The 20,964-nt window shown below is 40.2% G+C and overlaps 1 protein-coding gene across 2 annotated transcripts in view; it reads right to left on the bottom strand.

Moving 5' to 3' along the window:
- BMPR2 (bone morphogenetic protein receptor type 2) overlaps window positions 1-20,320 on the bottom strand; it is a 101,427-nt gene extending 81,107 nt beyond the window's left edge. For both annotated transcript variants that reach the window (XM_009896493.2, XM_054172879.1), the window contains exon 1: window positions 20,079-20,320. In XM_009896493.2, the coding sequence (XP_009894795.2) occupies window positions 20,079-20,154 (76 nt within the window). In that variant the 5' untranslated portion in view covers window positions 20,155-20,320. The remainder of the gene's footprint in view (window positions 1-20,078) is intronic.
- Window positions 20,321-20,964: the final 644 nt, after the last annotated feature.

The raw sequence follows: 20,964 nt of genomic DNA, 5'->3' as shown, positions 1-20,964 counted from the left end.
GAAGCTGAATTTAAGATGTGGCAGACAGGCTGCCTCATACCAAGGGTGGGGCTTTCGGTTGGTTTGCGGCTAGCTCTTATTTTTTTTTTCTTTTGGGGAAGTGGAAGGGGAATACAGGGAGGATTGCTCATTTTCTTGACAAAGTACCAAAATCATAGGCCTCCAAAAAACTTCAGAAGAGATTTTTTGGAAACTCAAGTTTTCACAGACCAGCAGCACTTAACATGCCCTATAGTTTCTCCATGACACTGGATTATTGCACATGCTGCTTCCACAGGCAGGGAAAAATGTACTCCGCTGCTTTGTGAATGAGCTGAGATGAACTTACCTTCAGCTTCTCCTCCATCAGGGAAACACCTACTCTGGTGAAACTGTAATTACAGCCACAACTCTCTAAGTTCCTTCCTCTTGCCAGGGAAACACACAAAATAGGAAAAAGCCAAAATAATACAAATGTTACTATGTGATAAACAGAGAGAAGACAGAACACTGGCTAGTAGAGAAAGCAGCAGTGATGCCACTGCTCAGAGAAGCAGACAAAAGCAAAGGAGGACAAAACCAAATGAGAAGACCAAAAGCCAGGGAGAAGATACAAGTGAAACGGAGATTGGAAGTGCTTGTAGTCTCCAATAAACACTAACTCTGCTTTGTAGAAGCAGGTTGGTGGAGGGTCCTCCTCTGCACCAACACATTTTTTTTGTTCACCCTCTAAGTACACGGCATTTGTCCTATGATTTTGGTCCTAGTGTTTTACTTTAAAAAATACTCTTGTAGTAAGAAACAGTAGGAAATAGACTACTAGGTTCTAAGCATACAGCAAGAGATTTTTTTTTTTTAATTTTTTTTACACAACGTATTTCCTATATATAGTTTTGATTTTGAGGTTGTGAGGACTTCTTGTTTAATTATTTATTTACTAATTGCTTCCATATCCTTATTGCAGGCAGCTCTCATCAGGGTATCTGGATGTGAGACTGATTTTTCAGTCTTTTTTCTCTCATTCCTTAGGACTCTTTGCAGTGTCTTTCCTGGTAATCACTGGAATTCAATCTCAAAATTCTAAGAATGTCTCTAAATGCTCCTCTAATTTGCCCAAATATAATGATAATATATGCAAGATGGTCTAAGAATAATCAGCATTACAGTAGAAAGTGCAACACTTAAAGGGAGAAAGTCTACGCAAACATATACAGACTCTAAAGTTTGTAGCAGCACACATTTATGGAACCAATCTCCCAACAAGACAAGCAACTATTTCCAAAATGAAGCTACAGTAACTTCTTATCCCATAAGATTAAATTACTTGGGCAGAACTGATTTTTAAAAAAATATCCAGTGGCTACAGGATAAGCCTACAAGTGCAGAAATCAAGCAGTATTCTACTAAAGATGACTTGAGGCAAGCCACTCTGCCTTAATTCCTCATCAGAAAAAATTAGCAGATAGCTCAGCTTCCCCAGGATACATTCCCTGTGTGTTATCTGGGACTCAGGGTAACACTGACTAAGAATTCTATTGCTTTCTAGCATTCATGAGGACAGCAGAATCAGGGAATATGTGTACTAAAGAAAACAAGTTTAGAGACGGTTCAGTAAAGAAAGTGCCCATCCCTGGAAAGATTCAGTCTTTCACAGGAGAAAGGACTACATGGAGGTCTACGTAGAGTTCTACTATTAAACTGAACAGAGAGGGTCCAATGCTTTAAATGTATGGTTTTAAGAGACAGTTCAGTATTCAGTAATGTTTAGAGAATTACATCAACAAACAAAAATGGTAAGATTAATTAATTAGTTCTCTGCAGATTCTTCTGTGTTTGGTACGTAACAAGCACAAGGGAAACAGAGCTGAGAGAAGGAATCTATTCATACCATGCCAAAGACACAAACTGTGTGCATGTGTCATCTAAAGCCAACTACTTAGTTTACTATGACACCTACAAAGACTTTAAGCAGAAAACTCCTCTCTTTGACCTTATCCAGCAACTAACTTGGTTTTGTGCAGGTTTTTTTTCTGTATGCTTAAAGAGCTCTTTATTACATAGCTCCTGCAAGAAGGATTCATTCTTCACACCAATCTAGTACTCAGAACTTCAGCCATTCAAAGGAAGAAAATCAGGTATGAAAAAAATTTATCCCGTCATGTTATCAGCATTCTTGCACCTCATCAGCACTTCTTCACTGCTTCCCAGCAGTAAATTACTGAACTAACCTCTTCTGTTACAGACCTTTTCAGGTGTAAACCAATACTATAGCATACATTCCACTGTTTTCATCCACTATTAATCTGTATGCCACAACAGATTTAGATACTTTTAATTCTACTCTCTTTTTCATTAATACAGTTTGAAATCTGCACCTCATTAGTATGTTTTTCCCACAGTAAACACACTGTAGTTCAGCATTCATGGTCCATTCATAATGATTTTAACATGGCAGTAAGTGTAAGGTTTGGTAACTGGCATATTTTAATTCAGGAATTTAATAACACTACATCCCCCTATTTGGAACTTGGATGCTAAAAACTTACAGCTGTCCAAAGATGGCTTAAAATGTTGTCTCCTAAATCCCAATTCACCAAATTTAAAACCATAATCAACCTTCTCTCTCTCTCACAGTGAGCCTTAAGAAAACATTGAAAGTTCACTATTAGCAAAAATAATGGCTGTTACAAATAGGAATGTAATGGAAATAAGTTATTACAAGAAAAAAAAAAAAAAGAGGCATGATAACCTTAAAGTTCCATCATAGTATGCACAGCTTGTTTACCAAAGTGGGCTGGCTAATTGGCAGTACCTGAGTAAACACATAGAATCCACTTTTATTGATTCTCAGGTAGCAGTGCACTGCATTTTCTCACACTAAATTCTCTATGTGAGATGTGAAAAATAAATAGTTTCAAAAAGGATTCACAGAAAACACTCTCAGGGTTTCATACGCTCCTTTAAATGTCCTTTGTGTAGGAGTTCCTTACAATCTACACAGAAGGCAGGGCTGAGTAATTTTACATATACTGGTATAAGACACCAAAACATTCCAGAAACATAATTGGTTAATGCTAAGGCTCAAATTACCTCTCTCTCCTACAGGGGTAGAACAGGTATTTGGAGAACATGTGAAAGAACAAAGAAAAAGTGAAAAAACATCAACACAAGGGTTGCACTTGGGTGGTTTTTTTTTTGCAATTAAAAAAATTAGGAAGAAAAACCATTACATTGGAAATTATCTACTTTCCTGCTGTTCCCAACAAACGCAGCAAAAGTGTGTCAGAATACAGACATTTGGATTTGCTAATTTAGAGATGGATACATTTTAAGATTAGAAATTCACTTTCATCTAAAATAAGGAAGATCCTCCATGTGCCTGTGAGATAAGCACCTTTTTGCTGAATCACTAAAATACATTCATGTAGTTGGGCAATTGTACACACTAACAAAAAAAACCTATTTAGTCAGTTGTTGAGCTGTCTTAGCTGTTTATTAAACTTGCATCTCAAAGAAGATGAGACAACACAAGATATTTGGAATCTGTGGCCTGCTTCACATTCTAAGTTGAAGAAACTGAGAGGTTGTGAATAATTATGTTAAAAATAAATAATTTTTCTTGAATTAGAGGAGAATTCAAAAAGCTGTAGGGTAAAAGAACAAGGTAAACCACTCCAAAATATACTTGAAATGCAAATGCTGCTTTCTTTTGAAGTATTTGCACAGTTGCAACAGAGCAGCTAACAGTGGTAAGACATTAATAAACACATTTCTAAACCTTCTGAAAACAAAATTTCATTTTAAAAAATGGTACCTCTAATAGCTGTATGTTTTGCAATAAAATCACCACTGCTTGGAACTTTCCCCCACAAGTGTAGTTTTAGTAAGTACAATGCTTTTCCAAGCAGCTTTCAGTTATTAGATGTCTCAGAAAAACATCAGTCTGTGATTGTAATGAAAGAAACACAAAATGGTCAGTGGACAACAATGGACTGGGAGCCAGCAAACCAGAGATCTGTTCCTCTTTGCTGGTGGCATGCTAAGCACAGCTCCTTCCATCCATTGTCTGGGTAGTCTGCAAGTACCCTGATGCTTTTCCTCATTACAGTTAGGCCGCCTTTTTGCTGTTTTTTTTTTTTTTCCTTTTAAACATCTGTACTGCAACAGTCAGTGGCACAACACAAGTTCTCAAAACACAACTGGTGCCTCAGAACAGAAAATCCAGGGAATTAGACTTGTCTCCAGCTCCCAAGAAACAACAACATTTATGGCAACTTAGACAATTGCTTAGAAGGGAAAAGCAGCTATTTTTAACTATTTTGCTTAGTGGCTGCACTGGAGGGAGGCTCCCATTTCCTTTCTTCATCTTACGTAGCAGCCATAACTACTATTTCCTTTTCCCTCAGCTGCTTTAAAAAAAAAAAAATCTGGCCTTGCAGCTTGCAACAATGTGCTGTCTTCAATACTGTCACAGGTTCAAAGCAAAAGCCAAATACTGCTTCCAACCCAACCTCTACCCTGAAGGGCAGCAGGCAACTTTACCTTTGAACGAATCTATTTCTGCTTCACACAGAAATAGCAAGCCTGAATTAGGTAAGGCCCTGAACATGAACCAGCAGGCCAGTCAAAAGATCCACGTTTAAGCTGCTGGTGCTCCCAAATGCGAGGTGTACAACGCTCTCACACACTTTGATGGTGCTGCTTAAGCACTGCTACTTGGTGCAACCATTTGCACTCGAGACCATTTAACTCAAGCACAGGAACCTGTAAAGACAGACAGTATTTTATGATTTATCCGCTGCTGATGACCAAAAGCATGTATTTGGTGGATCATTGAAGAGTAATTTCTCTCTAGACCTAGTTAACTCTGAATCTTAATTCTGTTTATTTTAAAGATATGAGAGGTTTATTATCATATGCTACAAGTCTCCTGCACTCCTTAACAGAACTGGGAAAATGCTACCCCATGCCAGGTATGGGACAGGAGAGAGGAACTCTTATCTTTTTCCTCAAATACAGACATTTGAGTTGAGGACAGTCTTTGTATTCACATTTGTATATATTTGGTGAATAAAACCCGGAAGGATAGGAAGGGCAGTGCAAGCAAAGGCTACAGTAGTTCTAAGTTAACTTCCACAGCCTAATCTCATCAGTCCTGCACAATGCAATTCTAAACACAAAGATGAGAATTCAAAATAATTCCAGAAGAAGGAGGAAAGGTATCTGCTGTCACACTGATGACTACATACAGACCTTCAAGAGAGCATGACGACTTTGTTTTTGAACTGTCACACCCTCCCTCTCCCACCATACAGTAGTTCATGACACGGAGAATAATTTTGGTTTTATTCTACACATATTGAAGAAATACATTCCAGAAGTCCTTAGACCCTGTAATAAAATGTGCTACAGGAGAAATAGTTTGGAAATCTATGGCATGGAACTTGTATTCCCCAAGGACTGAAATTATACTTCACAAAATCTTTATCTATGTGCCCCCCTTCCCCCACCCCAACCCCCCCCAAAATCCTAACCAAAGTTTCAAGTGATTCTTCCAAAAGAATTATTCAAATATACATATGAAATCACTGCCTTAATTGCTCCCTCAAGCTCAGGCCTGTTTAAAAGTTTAGTAGATGAGGCACCTCTCATGGGCTATACTGAGCTAAATTTACATAGGCAATGACTGTCCTATACTGACTCTAATACCTCCTCACTGAATTTTCCCCAGAACGAATTATACACTCATAGAGGATGTGCCATCTGTCACTCAGGATCCTCAGAGTTTGTGTTCTACAAAACAATAAAAGTAGAAAAATAAAAGAACCTCACTTTCAGAAAGCATACCAGATGAGTCAGGGAAGCTAAGCATTCCTTTAGGGAAGAATAAACTTCAGTCTTTTGCACTTCCTTTATGCATCCCAGTTGATCCCAAGCACTTATCAAAGATCCCTTTTTAGTAACATGATACAACTCATGTCTTTCTCTTAATGCAAAGAAATCCATAAAACAGCAATGTTTGGGCTGAAACAAAAATGTCTTGTTGCAATAACTGAATTAAGGGAAGTAAGTGAAAATTAAGAAGAGAGAATATCCAGTTTGGGGGACAGACCATCCAAGGAGAAGAGAGAAGCAGGCAAGTCTGCAACTTCAAAAGTCTGTCCTCTGCAAGAACTTGAAATGACTCCTTTTTCTGCCAAATAAGGCAGAGAGCCTGCAGAGAAAAAAAAAATTATGAAGACTGTCACAATTACACACAAAGCAACTGAATTAAGGTGAGACAAATGACATTTTGGGGGGTTATATGACTGATTTCATATTTGTTTCAATGCTCCGGTTCTAGGTAATTCTGGTTCTGCTACTGAATAAAATAGAGAATTATGCTCATCCTCTACATACAACATTTGCAGCTTCCCTTAAGCGCTCCACTTGGACCTTAAACTGTGGGAAGATTATCATCAAACAGAGTAACTGACAATGGTGAGGGAATGATAACCACAAAGACGGAGAAGACAGCATATGAAACTACAGTGGGAATTTCCTTAATTTATCCTGCAGCAACTTTTCATGTACATGCTCACAACGTCTTTCCAAGAGTTAGCTTACACTTATTACAGGTCAGGATCATACACACAGTCAAAGCAAAGTAGTTGGCAAACTAAATAGTTTCCATCTGAAGTGGTCCTGTTCCCTTACATCTCTTTGTTCATGAGTTCTTTTGTCCTGAAGCTGCCAAGGTGGATCTCACTGCTTGTGCCTCAAATCATCAAGAAAATCTGAAAATACTTTTCCACACTTTCCTCAGTAGCTCTGCTGTGTTTTCCCTCAGCAACCTTCCTTAACGAACCCTTGCAGTGCTTACACAGAAATCAAGCCAACAAATCTAGAATTAAACTGTGCTGAGCTTGTGCTACATCACACTTTACTTCTGAATACTGGTATGCTTTACACCACCACCACCCCCCCACAAAACAAACCAACCCACCCCCCCCAAACACCAAACCCAAACAACAAAAAACCCCACCCTTTCCTTGGAAATCTCGCTTGAAAAAGTCAAAGCTCACTCTACTACTCTTCAACTAAAGGAGGGAGATGAGTCTTCAATAGAGTTTTACAATAATTTTTGCTATAAAAAGAGTACCTCAAACTCCCTCCCCCACCTCAACTAGGTAACAAGCTTCTCCTTTGATCAAACATAATTTGTACTTAAATTTAACCATTTCTATCAAAGAGCACCACCCCCTATAAAATGAGAAGAAAACACTATTCTGCAATCCAGGTAGCATACTTTTTAGTCAAAATCCTTAACTCTAGGAAGAATATTGCTGGTGATCACACCAAGCTCTTGGCTTGCCTTTCTGTGTGCCCACCACAGCACATTCTTTAGCTGCAAGGTCACTTTTAAGGTGATTAGCCTTCCCTGTTTGGTACTGGATGAATGATGCTTTCATGCCTGTCCAGACTGAAACTTGATGGAATGCAGTTACCTCTGCACCTCATATCCCCACACCTCACAGAAGTGATGCAAGTCCCACTGTTATCAATTAAGCACTGAAACTAACTGCTTGATGTAATTGCCACAAAGGAATTCACTACCAGATTCTATCACAAACGTCCTCCTCATTTGTTATTATATATTTCAGCTAAAAGTAGTAAGTGTTCGCACATGGCATTCCTAGATTATTTTAACCTATTTAGTTGCAATAATATGTTGAAAGTGCATGTCAGTAACATAAAAGTAAATTCATTACATGATTATGTTAAACATCCTCAAAAGAATAATAAAAACAAAGGCAGAGAAGGGTGGACAAATCCAGGAAATAATCAAGACACAAATATCTTGTCCTGCAATAACACTGGTAAACATCCAGCCAGGATGTCCAGTTTTATCTGCAGAGGCAAGGATATTGCAATAGGCCTACTTCTCAGTGTTTCCTGATAGTCTCACTAAAATACCCCATCTCCAAAACCTGTGACAATTTCAAAGAACTAACTGTAAATCTGTATAAATAAAGTACTCAAAACACTGGCTACTAGAAAGGCAGTGAGATTACACCAGCTTCTTATATATTAAACATCTGAAAAGTGAATATAACTATATTGAACCTCATTGTCCCAAAGTGATTCTGGTTTTAAACACAGGGCATGAACACAAAAATGTGAAGGGGAAAAAGAAAAAAAAAAAAAGAAAAACCAACTAAAACTTTAAGAGGCTCAAAACTGGAATCACTTTAGCACAGAAAACTCATTTATTTAAATTTCCATTTAAATACAGAACATTCACATAAATTTTCATTTTCCATTCAGTAATCAGATACAGAAGACAAGCTGACTGATACAGTAAGAAATTAACTATTTAGAGTGGTCTTGGTTAACTTCAATTGGAAGCTTGGCTAAGGGCTGGTGAAACCTTTTGTTTCATTTTTGTTTTGCGTCATACACACAAACAGATTGCAGGAAGATTGGAAGTGATGTAACAGCATCATCAAATCCTGGTGTCTGAAAATTATGGATTTAACTACCTTTAAGATTTAAAGTTGGCAAAACCCTATGCATAACGAACACATACAACCTGCCAACAAAGAAGAGTGATATCTCTTCCTGTTAGTAGTAAGGAAACATTAAAATGTAGGTACTACTTTTAAAGCTCCACAGCCATTCAATTTCTTAAATTAAGCATTACCTAAGAGACTACACTGATTTTCACAAACATTCAACAAAAATTTTATTGAAGATTAACCCTAGCCAAATGCAAGCAGGTGAAGTCATAACAAGGATTGAGATTCTATGTAAAATTGTATTCCATTATGTTCTTTGTACAAAAACATGCTCCAAATTCTGCATTGACACACAAATGTTCTGAAAAGTTAGAATTTTGGTTTTCATCTGTTTCTTTACACTCAGCAGTTCAAACACAAATTGGTTGCTGCTGTTTTGACAGGTACTAGCGATGCACAGTACAGTTGAGAATTCTGAGGGACATACTCTGGATTTACTGGTAATTTCAGATACTTTCTCACTCAGCTAGTGCAAGCTCCTTTCTGTAACAGGACATACAAAAGGAGTAAGACACACATTGCCCCAGTACTACACACAGTTCACCATTCTTCCCAATTGGTCTCCCAGTTTTTAACAAGAACATTAACTGTGGAGCTTTTTGACTTTTTCACCTGTCTTCTTCCCTCATTATTGGACCGCCAGCTCCGTTCACTTTTGTTGACACAATGTTAAAAAACAAAATACAAACACCAAACATTCTTTATTTCTCTGCATTCCTTACTACATTCCCAGCTCAGCTCTTTTGTACCAAACCTTCTACCACCCTTCCAAAACAAGCTGAGAAAATCAAGTTGCTGTGAACAATAACATTTTGACAGTATCTGCGTCGCTTTGCAGACCTTCACTTGCTTCAAGATGGACTTTATTTTGATAATTGCTTCAAAATACGACATGTGAATTGTTGCTTTCACATTTAAATCTTCCACTCCTCAGCAGGACCCAGTTAACATCCTTTCTAGTGCCTTCCCTCTTAAATGCTCCTAGCTTTCTCCAGAGAAGTGACTTCTGCTCAGAATATGCCTACCAGTCTCATGACGCTACTTAGTATTCAAGTGTCTCAGGACTTCACTGCTTTGGTTGGTGTACTTTTCTCCCTGCACAAGGAAAAGGAAGAAGAAAATACTCTTGCATTCCTAAAATGAGACCATTAAGTTGTTTGGGTTATTATAATTGTATCACTAGTCTTCCTTATTTTTACACACCTTCTCCCCAGTTCTTTAAATTAATTTATTACATTGTACCACATTTGGACTGCATATTCCTATGCCCAAAGGCCACATCTTCAGTTCTAAGTAGTGCTATACGGTCTGCAGGCAGATTAGTAAAATAATAATTAGGGCTTTATTTGTTTTGCACAAAAACAACCTATTCCTCTACTTAAAGTATGGGAAGCAAAGGTACTTCATTAAAGGTACTACTTCTCTGACAGGAAACGATGAAAGTCCTCCTACTTGTCATTTAAGGTATTTCTATGTTCGTCCAGGAAAAACATTTACTAGATTTTAAATTCTTAGCTAAAATAACGTGAAACAACTGTGGCCAAATTGTGTTCTGCTGCAACAGCATTAACTGCTGAAGACTAAATTTAACAAGGCCAGATTCATCTCAGTATGATAAATCATTTAACAGGTCTTAGCAGAACCTGGATGCAATTCAGAAGTTCAAGGTTTACCAGTCACACAAAATAAGCTGTTTCTAAGGACTTTTTTGGATATCAGGAAAACCAAGCAAACATCCAATTTGCTGATATTAAAATACCAGCTCACAGCAGCTAAGCAGATTGGTAAGCTTAAATTTTGGTAACATACCAAGTACATAAGGATATATGCACAGACAGACACACATATATATGCAAGTCATATCTATATACAAGTCATCTTCATTGTATCTATGCACTACACACTAGGATCAGGGATTGGCATATGTTCTTTAAAAAAAACCAAAAACGCCACCAAACACCACATTTCCAGAGACATCCAAATATTGCTGCAGCGGGCATGAGAAATTATTTACCCTACTGTTTCCACATCTCTTTTTCACTCATTTAGATTCACAGATTCATTCATCCCAGTCTGCAAAGCAGAGAAAGAACAGCACAAAACGCTGGAACAAGTTCTTCCACTTCTCAGCTGAGTCCTACTCAAATACCAGCAGCAAGCCCTGTGAGACAGGAGTGTGCGCCCTGACCCAGCACTGGTCTCCTGTTACAGCTGGCAGAGCCCAGGCCTGTGGGGCTATTTCAATCATAGCAGCGGCTACAGCTACAGCTCCCTGGCCTGGGCCACTACAGCCAGAAATAAATGAAAAGAACTTTAAACATGCAAACATAAGAAACCAATACCATGGTGGCATCCAGACAAACTTCATTACAGGTTTCGTTTTATCCTTCTCTGATTGCAACTGAAATTATTTTAATACAAAAAGATTGTTCTTGGGCTAAGTGCCTGCTTTGCATATATATAGTGGTGCCACAGACTAACTAAAAAGAAAGATGCTACAATTCTCCTGCGACAAGTTTAGTTTTTCCTCAGCTTACTGTATTTGCTCTACATATCATCTGTAGCTCAGAAAGTTAAATATAATGAAAATATGTATTTAAGAGTTTTTAATCATAACCTCCCCCTAATCCTCATCTAAGAAGGTCCCTTCTCTGCAAGGTCCCTTCTCTTGTATCACAGTATCACAGTATCACAGTAACTAAGGTTGGAAGAGACCCCAAGGATCATCAAGTCCAACCTGTTCCAACAGACCTCACAACTAGATCATAGCACCAAGCGCCACGTCCAATCTCCCCTTGAACACCTCCAGGGACGGCGACTCCACCACCTCCCTGGGCAGCCCATTCCAATGACGAATGACTCGCTCAGTGAAGAACTTTTTCCTCACCTCGAGTCTAAACCTCCCCTGACACAACTTGAGACTGTGTCCCCTTGTTCTGGTGCTGGTTGCCTGGGAGAAGAGACCAACCCCCACCTGGCTACAACCACCCTTCAGGTAGTTGTAGAGGGCAATGAGGTCGCCTCTGATCCTTCTCTTCTCCAGGCTAAACAATCCCAGCTCCCTCAGCCTCTCCTCATAGGGCTTGTGCTCAAGGCCTCTCACCAGCCTTGTTGCCCTTCTCTGGACACGTTCAAGTGTCTCGATGTCCTTCCTAAACTGAGGGGCCCAGAACTGGACACAGTACTCAAGGTGTGGCCTAACCAATGCAGAGTACAGGGGCACAATGACCTCCCTGCTCCTGCTGGCCACACTATTCCTAATACAGGCCAGGATGCCATTGGCCTTCTTGGCCACCTGGGCACACTGCTGGCTCATGTTTAGGCGGGTGTCAATCAGCACCCCCAGGTCCCTCTCCGTTTGGCAGCTCTCCAGCCACTCTGACCCCAGCCTGTAGCTCTGCATGGGGTTGCCGTGGCCAAAGTGCAGCACCCGGCACTTAGACTTATTAAATGCCATCCCATTGGACTCTGCCCATCTGTCCAGTCGGTCAAGGTCCCTCTGCAGAGCCTTTCTACCCTCTAACTGACTAACATCTGTTCCCAACTTGGTGTCATCTGCAAACTTGCTGATGACTGACTCAACCCCCTCATCCAGATCATCAATGAAGATGTTAAAGAGGATGGGGCCCAGCACTGATCCCTGGGGGACGCCACTGGTGACTGGCCGCCAGCCGGATGTGGCACCATTCACCACCACTCTCTGGGCTCGGCCCTCCAGCCAGTTCCTAACCCAGCACAGAGTGTTGTGGTCCAAACCACGAGCTGACAGCTTAGCCAGCAGTTTACTGTGGGGGACGGTGTCAAAGGCCTTGCTGAAGTCCAGATAGACTACATCCACAGGCCTCCCCACATCCACCAAACGGGTCACCTGATCATAGAAGGAGATCAGGTTGGAGAGGCAGGACCTGCCCTTCCTAAATCCATGTTGGCTGGACCTGAGCCCTTGGCCATCCTTCAGGTGCGCAGTTATTGCCGCCAGGATAACCTGCTCCATCACTTTCCCTGGCACTGAGGTCAGGCTGACTGGTCTGTAGTTTCCAGGTTCCTCCATCCGTCCCTTCTTGTGGATGTGTTTAGGTTTGAACAAATACATGGACTGGCAGAGTTCACAGCATACAGTGCATATCTACAGTGTACTGTGTGTCTGCACCAAGATTTATTGCAACTCAGAAGGTATAAGGACACAAAGCCCCCACAACTCGGGAGGTGGTGGAGTCACCATCACTGGAAATGTTTAAGAGGAGACTGGATGAGGCACTTGGTGCCATGGTTTAGTTGATAAGATGGTGTTGGGTGATAGGTTGGACCTGATGATCTCCAAGGTCTTTTCCAACCTGGTTAATTCTACTCTGTTCTAAGAGCTTTACTGACTTGTCTCTGAAGGACAGCGACAGAAAAAAGGATTCATTTTCAAGTAGGTTCAGTAACAAACTAATTACAACAGAATCACTCAATCACTAAAAAAAGCACACATTTTTTAGCATTGGACAACTAAACATATCCCTGTGAGATCATTTAATGCAACCATTACTATAGAAAATAGCTTGAACAGTAACATGACCCATTATTTTTCCTGATACGTTTGCCAAGTCTAACATATTTGAGAATACCAAAGGATTGTGGACAATCTTGAATTCTCAGAAAATCCAATTAAGGTTCTCTAATATGGATGGTCTAGGAGTTTTGTTCTAAGTGTCTGTACCCATGCTGCTTTAGCTGCAGAAATAAAATGTTTAAACAGAAACCATGCCAAACTAAGCCTGATAAGGTAAGAGCCTATTTAGTCAGTCCTTCTTGTCACTGAACTATGCTGAAACTTCTCACACCAGGTGAAACTGACCTTTGTGACTTACGCAGAAGGAAATGTAATTCACACCAAGAATAATGAACGTGAGAGATGACACTGCCAACACCCAATACTTTGATATTGAGTGCTGCATTCTCTAATGTATAAATTAGGGAGCCCAATTAACATACATGACCTATGATTATACCTTCAGTCATGTCCCTAAAAAAAAAAAGGCAGCACCTCTTACCCACGTTTTCTTACATTTGTCATGTTTACTCAAAACAGGAAAAGTGTGTGTTGTAGAACAAGGAACATAAACATAGTATCAGCTTTATCAATATCAGCTGAATGTAAGAGTTTAGCCACGCAGCATTGCTAGCATTAACTCAACTACTTGACTCTAACAAGTCAGTACAGAAGCTTGGAAGCTCACTATACCAGCAACTGTCATTGTCTGCCACAACTCAGAAGGTGATGATATGTGCCTTTCCATTACACCTGCTTAATACAAATAATGAAACTACTTTTCACGCATTTCATTAGATGTGCATGAATTCTAAGATGTGACAAAAAGGGACCAGAGGAAAAGTGTAGGTTTCATCACCATTCATAAAAGATCATGAGGAAGTTTTAACATGTAGGGTATCTGAAGTGTATACACAGGATAGCAAATTAAAACCAGCTTTGAAAGCATGAAAAACAAGGCATACCATAAACCACGAGCTCCTCATACACACTGGGAAGCTGTAAATGGATGACGGCCATTCAGTAAAGTGATCTGGGCATTGTTTTGGAAGTTCAGTTAAAGAAATTTAAAAATTGCTTACTACATGTTTTCAGACACACAAGTTGTTCCACAAGCAGCACAGTAATTGTCCGTAAACATGCCCTTTTTCCCCACATTCCATACTCCGCTCCCATTCTTTCCACAAAAGGAATCCCCAGTTCTCCCCCAGATCTCCTACAGCATGCCAAGTGAACAGAAGACAAAATATATTGTGCTTTGTCCAAAACATCGTATGCACCAACACACTTGCCAGCATCCCTGCACTGACTGGGCAGTCAGTTTTAAGCAAAGAGAATTACTCAAGCTGAGTTTTACTCCACTTTCCCCTTGGGATATCTCTACCTTGGAATTTTCTCCTCTATTCAGTTCCTAGTTTTCATGAAAACAGTAACAAATTAATCTCTTGACACCTGAAACATTTTTATACATGTGGTTGATGTGGGCCAACAGTTTCAGAAGTTAATGGTGGAGATGGAAGTGTTCACGAAAGGCAGTAGCAATCCATAGTGCCTATTTTTTCCTCCATCTCTCACAGAAAGAAGAAGCAAAAGAGAAAATAGAAAGTACTGAGAGATGCAGAAGGTAGACACCTTTAAAGTTCAAAGGAAAAACCATGATTTGATGCAAATTCAAGAAGGCAACTGAGAAAACTAGCACATCTCAAAGACTTGGAATGAAACACCATCACCACCCAAAACGTTGTGGTTTCCAAACTTCGGAGACTGTGGGACAGGGAGGAAGAAGGTAGAGGTATTATCTGAACGCACAGGTCTCAGATTTTCACATGAAAAGACAGAAGTATTCAAAACTGCTACTTACAGCTATGCTTTCTTTGTCTCCTCCTGCGTAAGTGCATTCCACCACACGAGTGTGAGCACTTACTCTCCAAACAAGTCTGACAAATGTAAGACACCATCTCTGTCTGGCTGTCTAATACGCCTTGGCTCTCATCTCACTGCAAATCAGATTGAATCATTCCTCCTTTCAAATCTCTCCAGTGCTGCTAGCCTTTCTTCCTCTTGGTCACACACTCAAACTGACCTCTCCTATCAGATTTCACTCTTGCTGCTCAGCCCAGCTTTGCAATTAACAGACCCCTCAATTTGGCAGAGCATCATCAGAAATTAAAGTATTAGGAAGCACATAAAACATTGATAGTCATCTCAAACTTCCCACTGCAAACTACTGTAGCCAAGTTTGAGACTCTCCATGCTGTACGTTCAGGTGGATTGCCACATATTATTTGAGGCGTATCTTGAATTAGAATAGAAAATTTTAAAATGAAACAAAACATACCACTGTTGCATTATGAAATAACATGGTAATTAAATCACTGTAACAGGACAGACTACCTAGACAGGCTGTGAACTCCCCTCTTCACGGGAGATTGCAAAGATGTTAGACAAACATTGTTAACTTTACTTATACAATCCAACCACGAAGGAAACAGAAGAGAAGTCACTTCCAGCACCACAGTTCTGTGAATTTATGTTTCAAGGGGGGGAACCACAACACACCAAAAAACCCCAACAGAAAAAAGCAAGCAAACAAAAACACAAAGAAAAGCCACAGATGAGTTTCATTACTGAAATGTTGGTGTTTTGGAAAACAGTTCTTCCATTTCACTTATTTTTAAATTCAAATTCAAGCAGTGAAGAGGTTCCACTAAATCACAAACTTAATAAAATAAATAGTTAAAACTGCCTGTAAGCCCCACACAGATTCCTGTCCTACCCAATATAAAGCATCACCAAGCTTGTTTTTTTCAGAACATAAATATTTTGTTCCAAATGAAACTTGACACACTGTTTATACACCACCCTGGCTGGGAAAGTTAGATGCTGCTCAGAAAACGCCAGCACATGTTCATGGCACAGCTAGTCTGAGTCCTAACTCGGATGCAAAATTTAACTCAAGTGACAGTAAGCCATGCACTCTCTTGTTAGGAATAAAACATTTCAGAAGAACCTGATATATATCAACTTTCTCATCCATCTGCTGAGAATGGCAGAGGAAGAAAACAATGCCACTGACTACACAGACTAGTGAGAAATAGTTCATGGAACAGAAAAAAAAGGCAGGAGGGACAAGAACTTAAAAGTTAACAAATAAACTTTTTTAGAGAATTTCATAATATGTGCTAGAGAGATGTCAAAACAACCACTTTATACAAGCTTGTCCCAGGAATAATTATAAGAAACCATTCATACTGAAGCAAAGTATCTGTGTAATGTCTCAGGGCCCAACATTTGGGCTCCTCAGCCACCAGACGAGCACAGCTTCCATTTCCTAACAAGCTATGCTTACAACACACAGCGTGGTACAGAAGTACTGAAGTACGCTTGGAAACTGGAAGCTTAGCTGAAATATCCACAGAGGTTCATACAGGCCGATTTACCTAATGGAAAAAAAAAAGACTCTTCTCAGGAGGGTGAATGGCTCTGTACAGAATCCTGTGCTTTCACAGCTACGTTATTTCTTTACATAACTAGACAGTTAACGAAGCCCTGGTCTGGTGTACAGGCTGCACTTGTATGTGTGGTTATCCATCAAGCATACCACTCATGCCCCTCAAGCCCACTGTCTCTTTCCATCTGCTAGGTTAGTATTTCAGAGACAGCTCCCAAGTGAGACAGAAAAATAAATCTTATTTTTAGATTGCATAAAAGATTGGTATAGCTCTAGTAAGGAAGCAGAAATTGGGGTGCAGACAGGTTTTAGAAAGCCTGTTTAATATACAAGATACTCAGTTACTAATTTAAAACACTCAATCTACTTGGATAGCCAAAGGAGGCCTTTTCTCATGTCACACAATTCATATTTCAAACAAACTGTGTTGAGACACTAAAAAGTAACTTTAACTGGCAATACAGAATTGGATAAAGACACTCATTTCAGTTAATAATTCACATGATCATTAAAAATATATTCTTCAATCTCTATCCTATTCCATTCACACCGAAAATTTTGCAGCTCTGCTGAACCACATAGATGCTGACTAAATAGAAAGATTCCTTAAGAAAACAGGTTATTGTTCACTTTAATTTTCACTTTATGCTTTCTGCAAATCATTTACACATTAGACAATGGAATGCTGTCTACCCTGAGTATGTATAAAGAAGGAAAAGCAATTCAATATTGCATATCACAGAAAGCAGCAAGTGAAACAAGTAAAGATTCTATCTTTAAAATCAGGTCCATACAAACACCCAAACAAAATTCTTTAGCAATATTAGGGAACACCTCAAAGGTTCACCAGACAGGCAGAACTCTCACAGTGAATACATCCAAATCCTCTAAAATATAAGGGCACATAAATATGTTGAATAGCTCTAAACAAAAGATTTAGAAAGAGGTATTTCAAGTTATTTGAAAAATAAAGAAGAAAGCAGCACAAACCATTCTTTTCCAACACCTCATATTTTTAGCTAAGACTAGCATTGGTCAAATGTCCTTGGTGTAGTATATCTCTTTACAAGGACTAATACATGGTTTAAATGTAGAGTTACCAGATACTTGTTAAAATCTGGATTTTAATGAGGAAGGAATATTTTCCCCTTACTCAGCAAATAATTCTGAATCTAGAGGTAGTTCTTTTCTACATATTCAATTACAAAAAAAAAAAGGAAAAAGCACCTTCTTCATTCATATGCCAGATTAGGAGGGAAACTCTCATCTTCAGCCCTGCTGTAAGATTGTTATTTTTTGTGATCTCCTTTATGCACTTTTACATCTTTCCTGCCCATTCAGTATCCAGGTCTTTGTGGAACACTAAGAAGGTCCAAATACTCTCCTCTCCTCCAGGCCAAAACTTACAAACCTGATGTGAAAATATCTCCCTCTGAAGTCATGACTTTGGATTTTTAAATACACAGTTCTACACACGGTTGAGACAGAGTATCCATTCACTAATCAAAAATAAGAATTAGCAGGGGTTTTCAAAGCTGTAAAGGCAGCCTTTTCACTCTGATGGGAGCATACAGTTCATGCTTTGGGGGAGGGGAAAAGAAGAAAGAGTGTTGGCTCTTTCATGAACATAAAAGGGCAGAATTACACATCAGTGTAGCTTCCCCATGTATAGACTTTCTTTTTTACTGAAAAGCAGTGTAAAGCTAAAATCGACAATTACATGAACTCAAGCTCAAATGTCTAAATCAGTTTTACAGAAGATTATGACCAAGGCTTTTTAAAACGTGGAATGTTAAAATGTCACAATTAAGAAATAAATAACGATGGGAAAATAGGTTCCAGTTCACAAAATGGAAAAAAAAAAGTACGCATCACTAATACCCTTTTAACGAGACACATTCAGAACTGAAATACTGGGAATGCTGTTGCCAGGTCTGGATTTGGGTGAATTGGCAAAACCGTGCAAATGGGCTGGTACAGCACCTGCCTAGCCCTTGGCCTGATTTAAATCTGTACTTAGTCCCCTTCAGTAACCCTTCTTCATCGGTGCAGAGAAAATACCAATCCACTGAAGTTTTCACAAAGGAGACAAAAAACCCCTACACTATAAAAAAAAATGTATCTGAAAGAAAAGTTTAGGTGCTGGGCGTTCTTGATTCATATGTGCTTTAATACAAACATTTGTGACCTTCAGAAGTCCCTTCTTCAGAAAACAACGAGAAAAAAAAAAAACAGCCAAACACAAACCCACTCCTCAGAAACTACCACAAAGATAAGCTGCAGGCATCAATGTAAAATAATGGCAGTTTAAGGTCAGAATGATATAGGCAACATCAATCTTTTAATTTAAGTATCTTCCTGAAAGAGACCTCTTAAAAAAGCAGAAACGAGAAAAATCAGGGACTGTTCAGTCACAGTGATGAAGAAACTGCCTAAACATGCATAATTTACAGGAATTTCCTAATAATGACAGCAAGTATCTTCAACTTTAACAAATAACACAATTTTAAGACCTTACTGAAATGTAATATGAAAACTACCACCAGCTTGCTGGGTCATCTTAGCAAGACACAGCATTTTTCTTCCAAAGATTCATTTATGAATTCTACACATCAGATTACAACATAACACTGAAAAATAGCAAGCACAATTGGATCCTGGTTAATAAAAAAGACACCAGAGTCTTCTAAAACTGCTGAAAAATGCATACTGCAAGAATTAGTGCCTAACAAAGCTGGGTAACACTCAGAAGGCTCCAACATGCTAATCTGTCACCATGACAGAAAACCAAAGGATGCCAGAACAATACACATCTCTCTTCCAATATCACGGCCAAACATCCTCCGTACCTGACACAGAGCTTCCAAGCAGAATTAAAAAATGGTTTACGGTGTTCTAACATACGAGTAAGAATGCTCTTAAACATGCTTCCAACTTCTTGTTAGGGAAAAAAAAAAGAAAAAAGTACCCTTCGAGATCTTTTGGTATTCCTGAACAGTGTTGTTACTGTGCTATAATCACAACTGACAATAGAAATAGCTATTTTTTCTGCTTCGGATCTCGTCTCCAAGAAAATAAATATACATTCCAGTCAGACTGTTATAAAACTGCAGCGCATGTTTAAGGCCCCTAAAAGCACTGATGCTGATAAAATTAAAAATGGCTGTGCCCAAAGATCCCACAGCAAAACAGACACAGCTCTGCTGAAGATTAAAATATATATTAAAAATTCCTGCATTACCTTACGAAGGGCGAGGTATGCAAAACAAAGATTATATATTTTTCCAAAATTGAAATAAATTATTAGACAAGACAAGTAGATCTAGGCAAAGTATAAATCGTGAATGCAGGTCGAGCTCATTTACACAATAAAGCAGATTTTGTTCTCCGAGAGGCTTAACGTATCGGGATTTCAAAACTTTTATCAGGCTTCACCACTGAAGCAGACGCACACCACTTTTTAAGAAGACACAGATGTGCCCAAATACCAGTGGACCCCACCCCCTTTCCCTGTGCCAAAATGGCTAGTAGTTCGTTACACCCACTGGCTACTTACCAGCCGCAGTGCTGAGCAGCAGGGTGGCACTGGAGAGCAAAAGCACCAGCACAAGGTGCTGCAGTGAGGCAGTCATACCTGGGGAAGCCAAGGATCGAGGCAGGAGGAGGAGGGGAAAAAAAGAAAAAAGAAAAAAAAAAGACGACCGACGAGAGGAATTTCCTCCTTTCGCACAGCCTTCCTCAGCTTTCTCGGTTTACAATTCCGTCTGGAAGGGCAAATGGTAGATGAGAAGAACCGTCGTCGCTCTTACTCCATTACACCCGCCTGCCTTCATGTCTCGGGAGCCGGCCGCGCTCCGCGGACACCAGGGAAGCGCCTGCTTCTGCCTCCCAGCCCCGAGGCATCTCCCCCCCTCCGGGGAACGGCGGCACGCTCCCGACTGAGCTGGGAACCAAGCTTATTTCCCACGCAGCTTCACTATATCGAAGAAACAGGCCGGTTGAGAAGGAAACATATCCAGACGCGAGCCCGCGTCTACAGCAGTCAGTCAGAGCAGCCCCGCCGGCTGACCGCGGCACGGATAACGAGCTCTATGGGCTTAATAACGAGCCGCGTTTCATCCCGTTAAAGGTCTCTGTCTTCTCGCCGCCCGTCTCGCTGCCTCATGCGCCCAAGAAGGTGGCAGCGATCCCTTCAGCTCCACCGCGGCGAGGCGCGACCCAGTCTGCTCTCAAAGCGAGGGCTGCGGCTGCATGTTGGCCCATCTGTCTCCCCCGCCGGGCGGGCTCTACCGTGCACCCCCGGCCTTCCACCACAGAAGCGACACCACCCCAGGCCACCCCGGCAAAGGTGGAGCTCAGAGTGCGGGGCGGCGGGACGCGAGGCCCCTCCTCGGCAGCTTCAGCTATGAGAGCAGCCGGCTCCCCTCCGCGGGCGAGAGCAC

This window comes from Dryobates pubescens, chromosome 2, assembly GCF_014839835.1.
Source record: "Dryobates pubescens isolate bDryPub1 chromosome 2, bDryPub1.pri, whole genome shotgun sequence".
NCBI classification, from domain to species: domain Eukaryota; kingdom Metazoa; phylum Chordata; class Aves; order Piciformes; family Picidae; genus Dryobates; species Dryobates pubescens.
The sequence above is the reverse complement of the archived record's forward strand: the minus strand, read 5'-3'. Positions and strand labels throughout refer to the sequence as shown.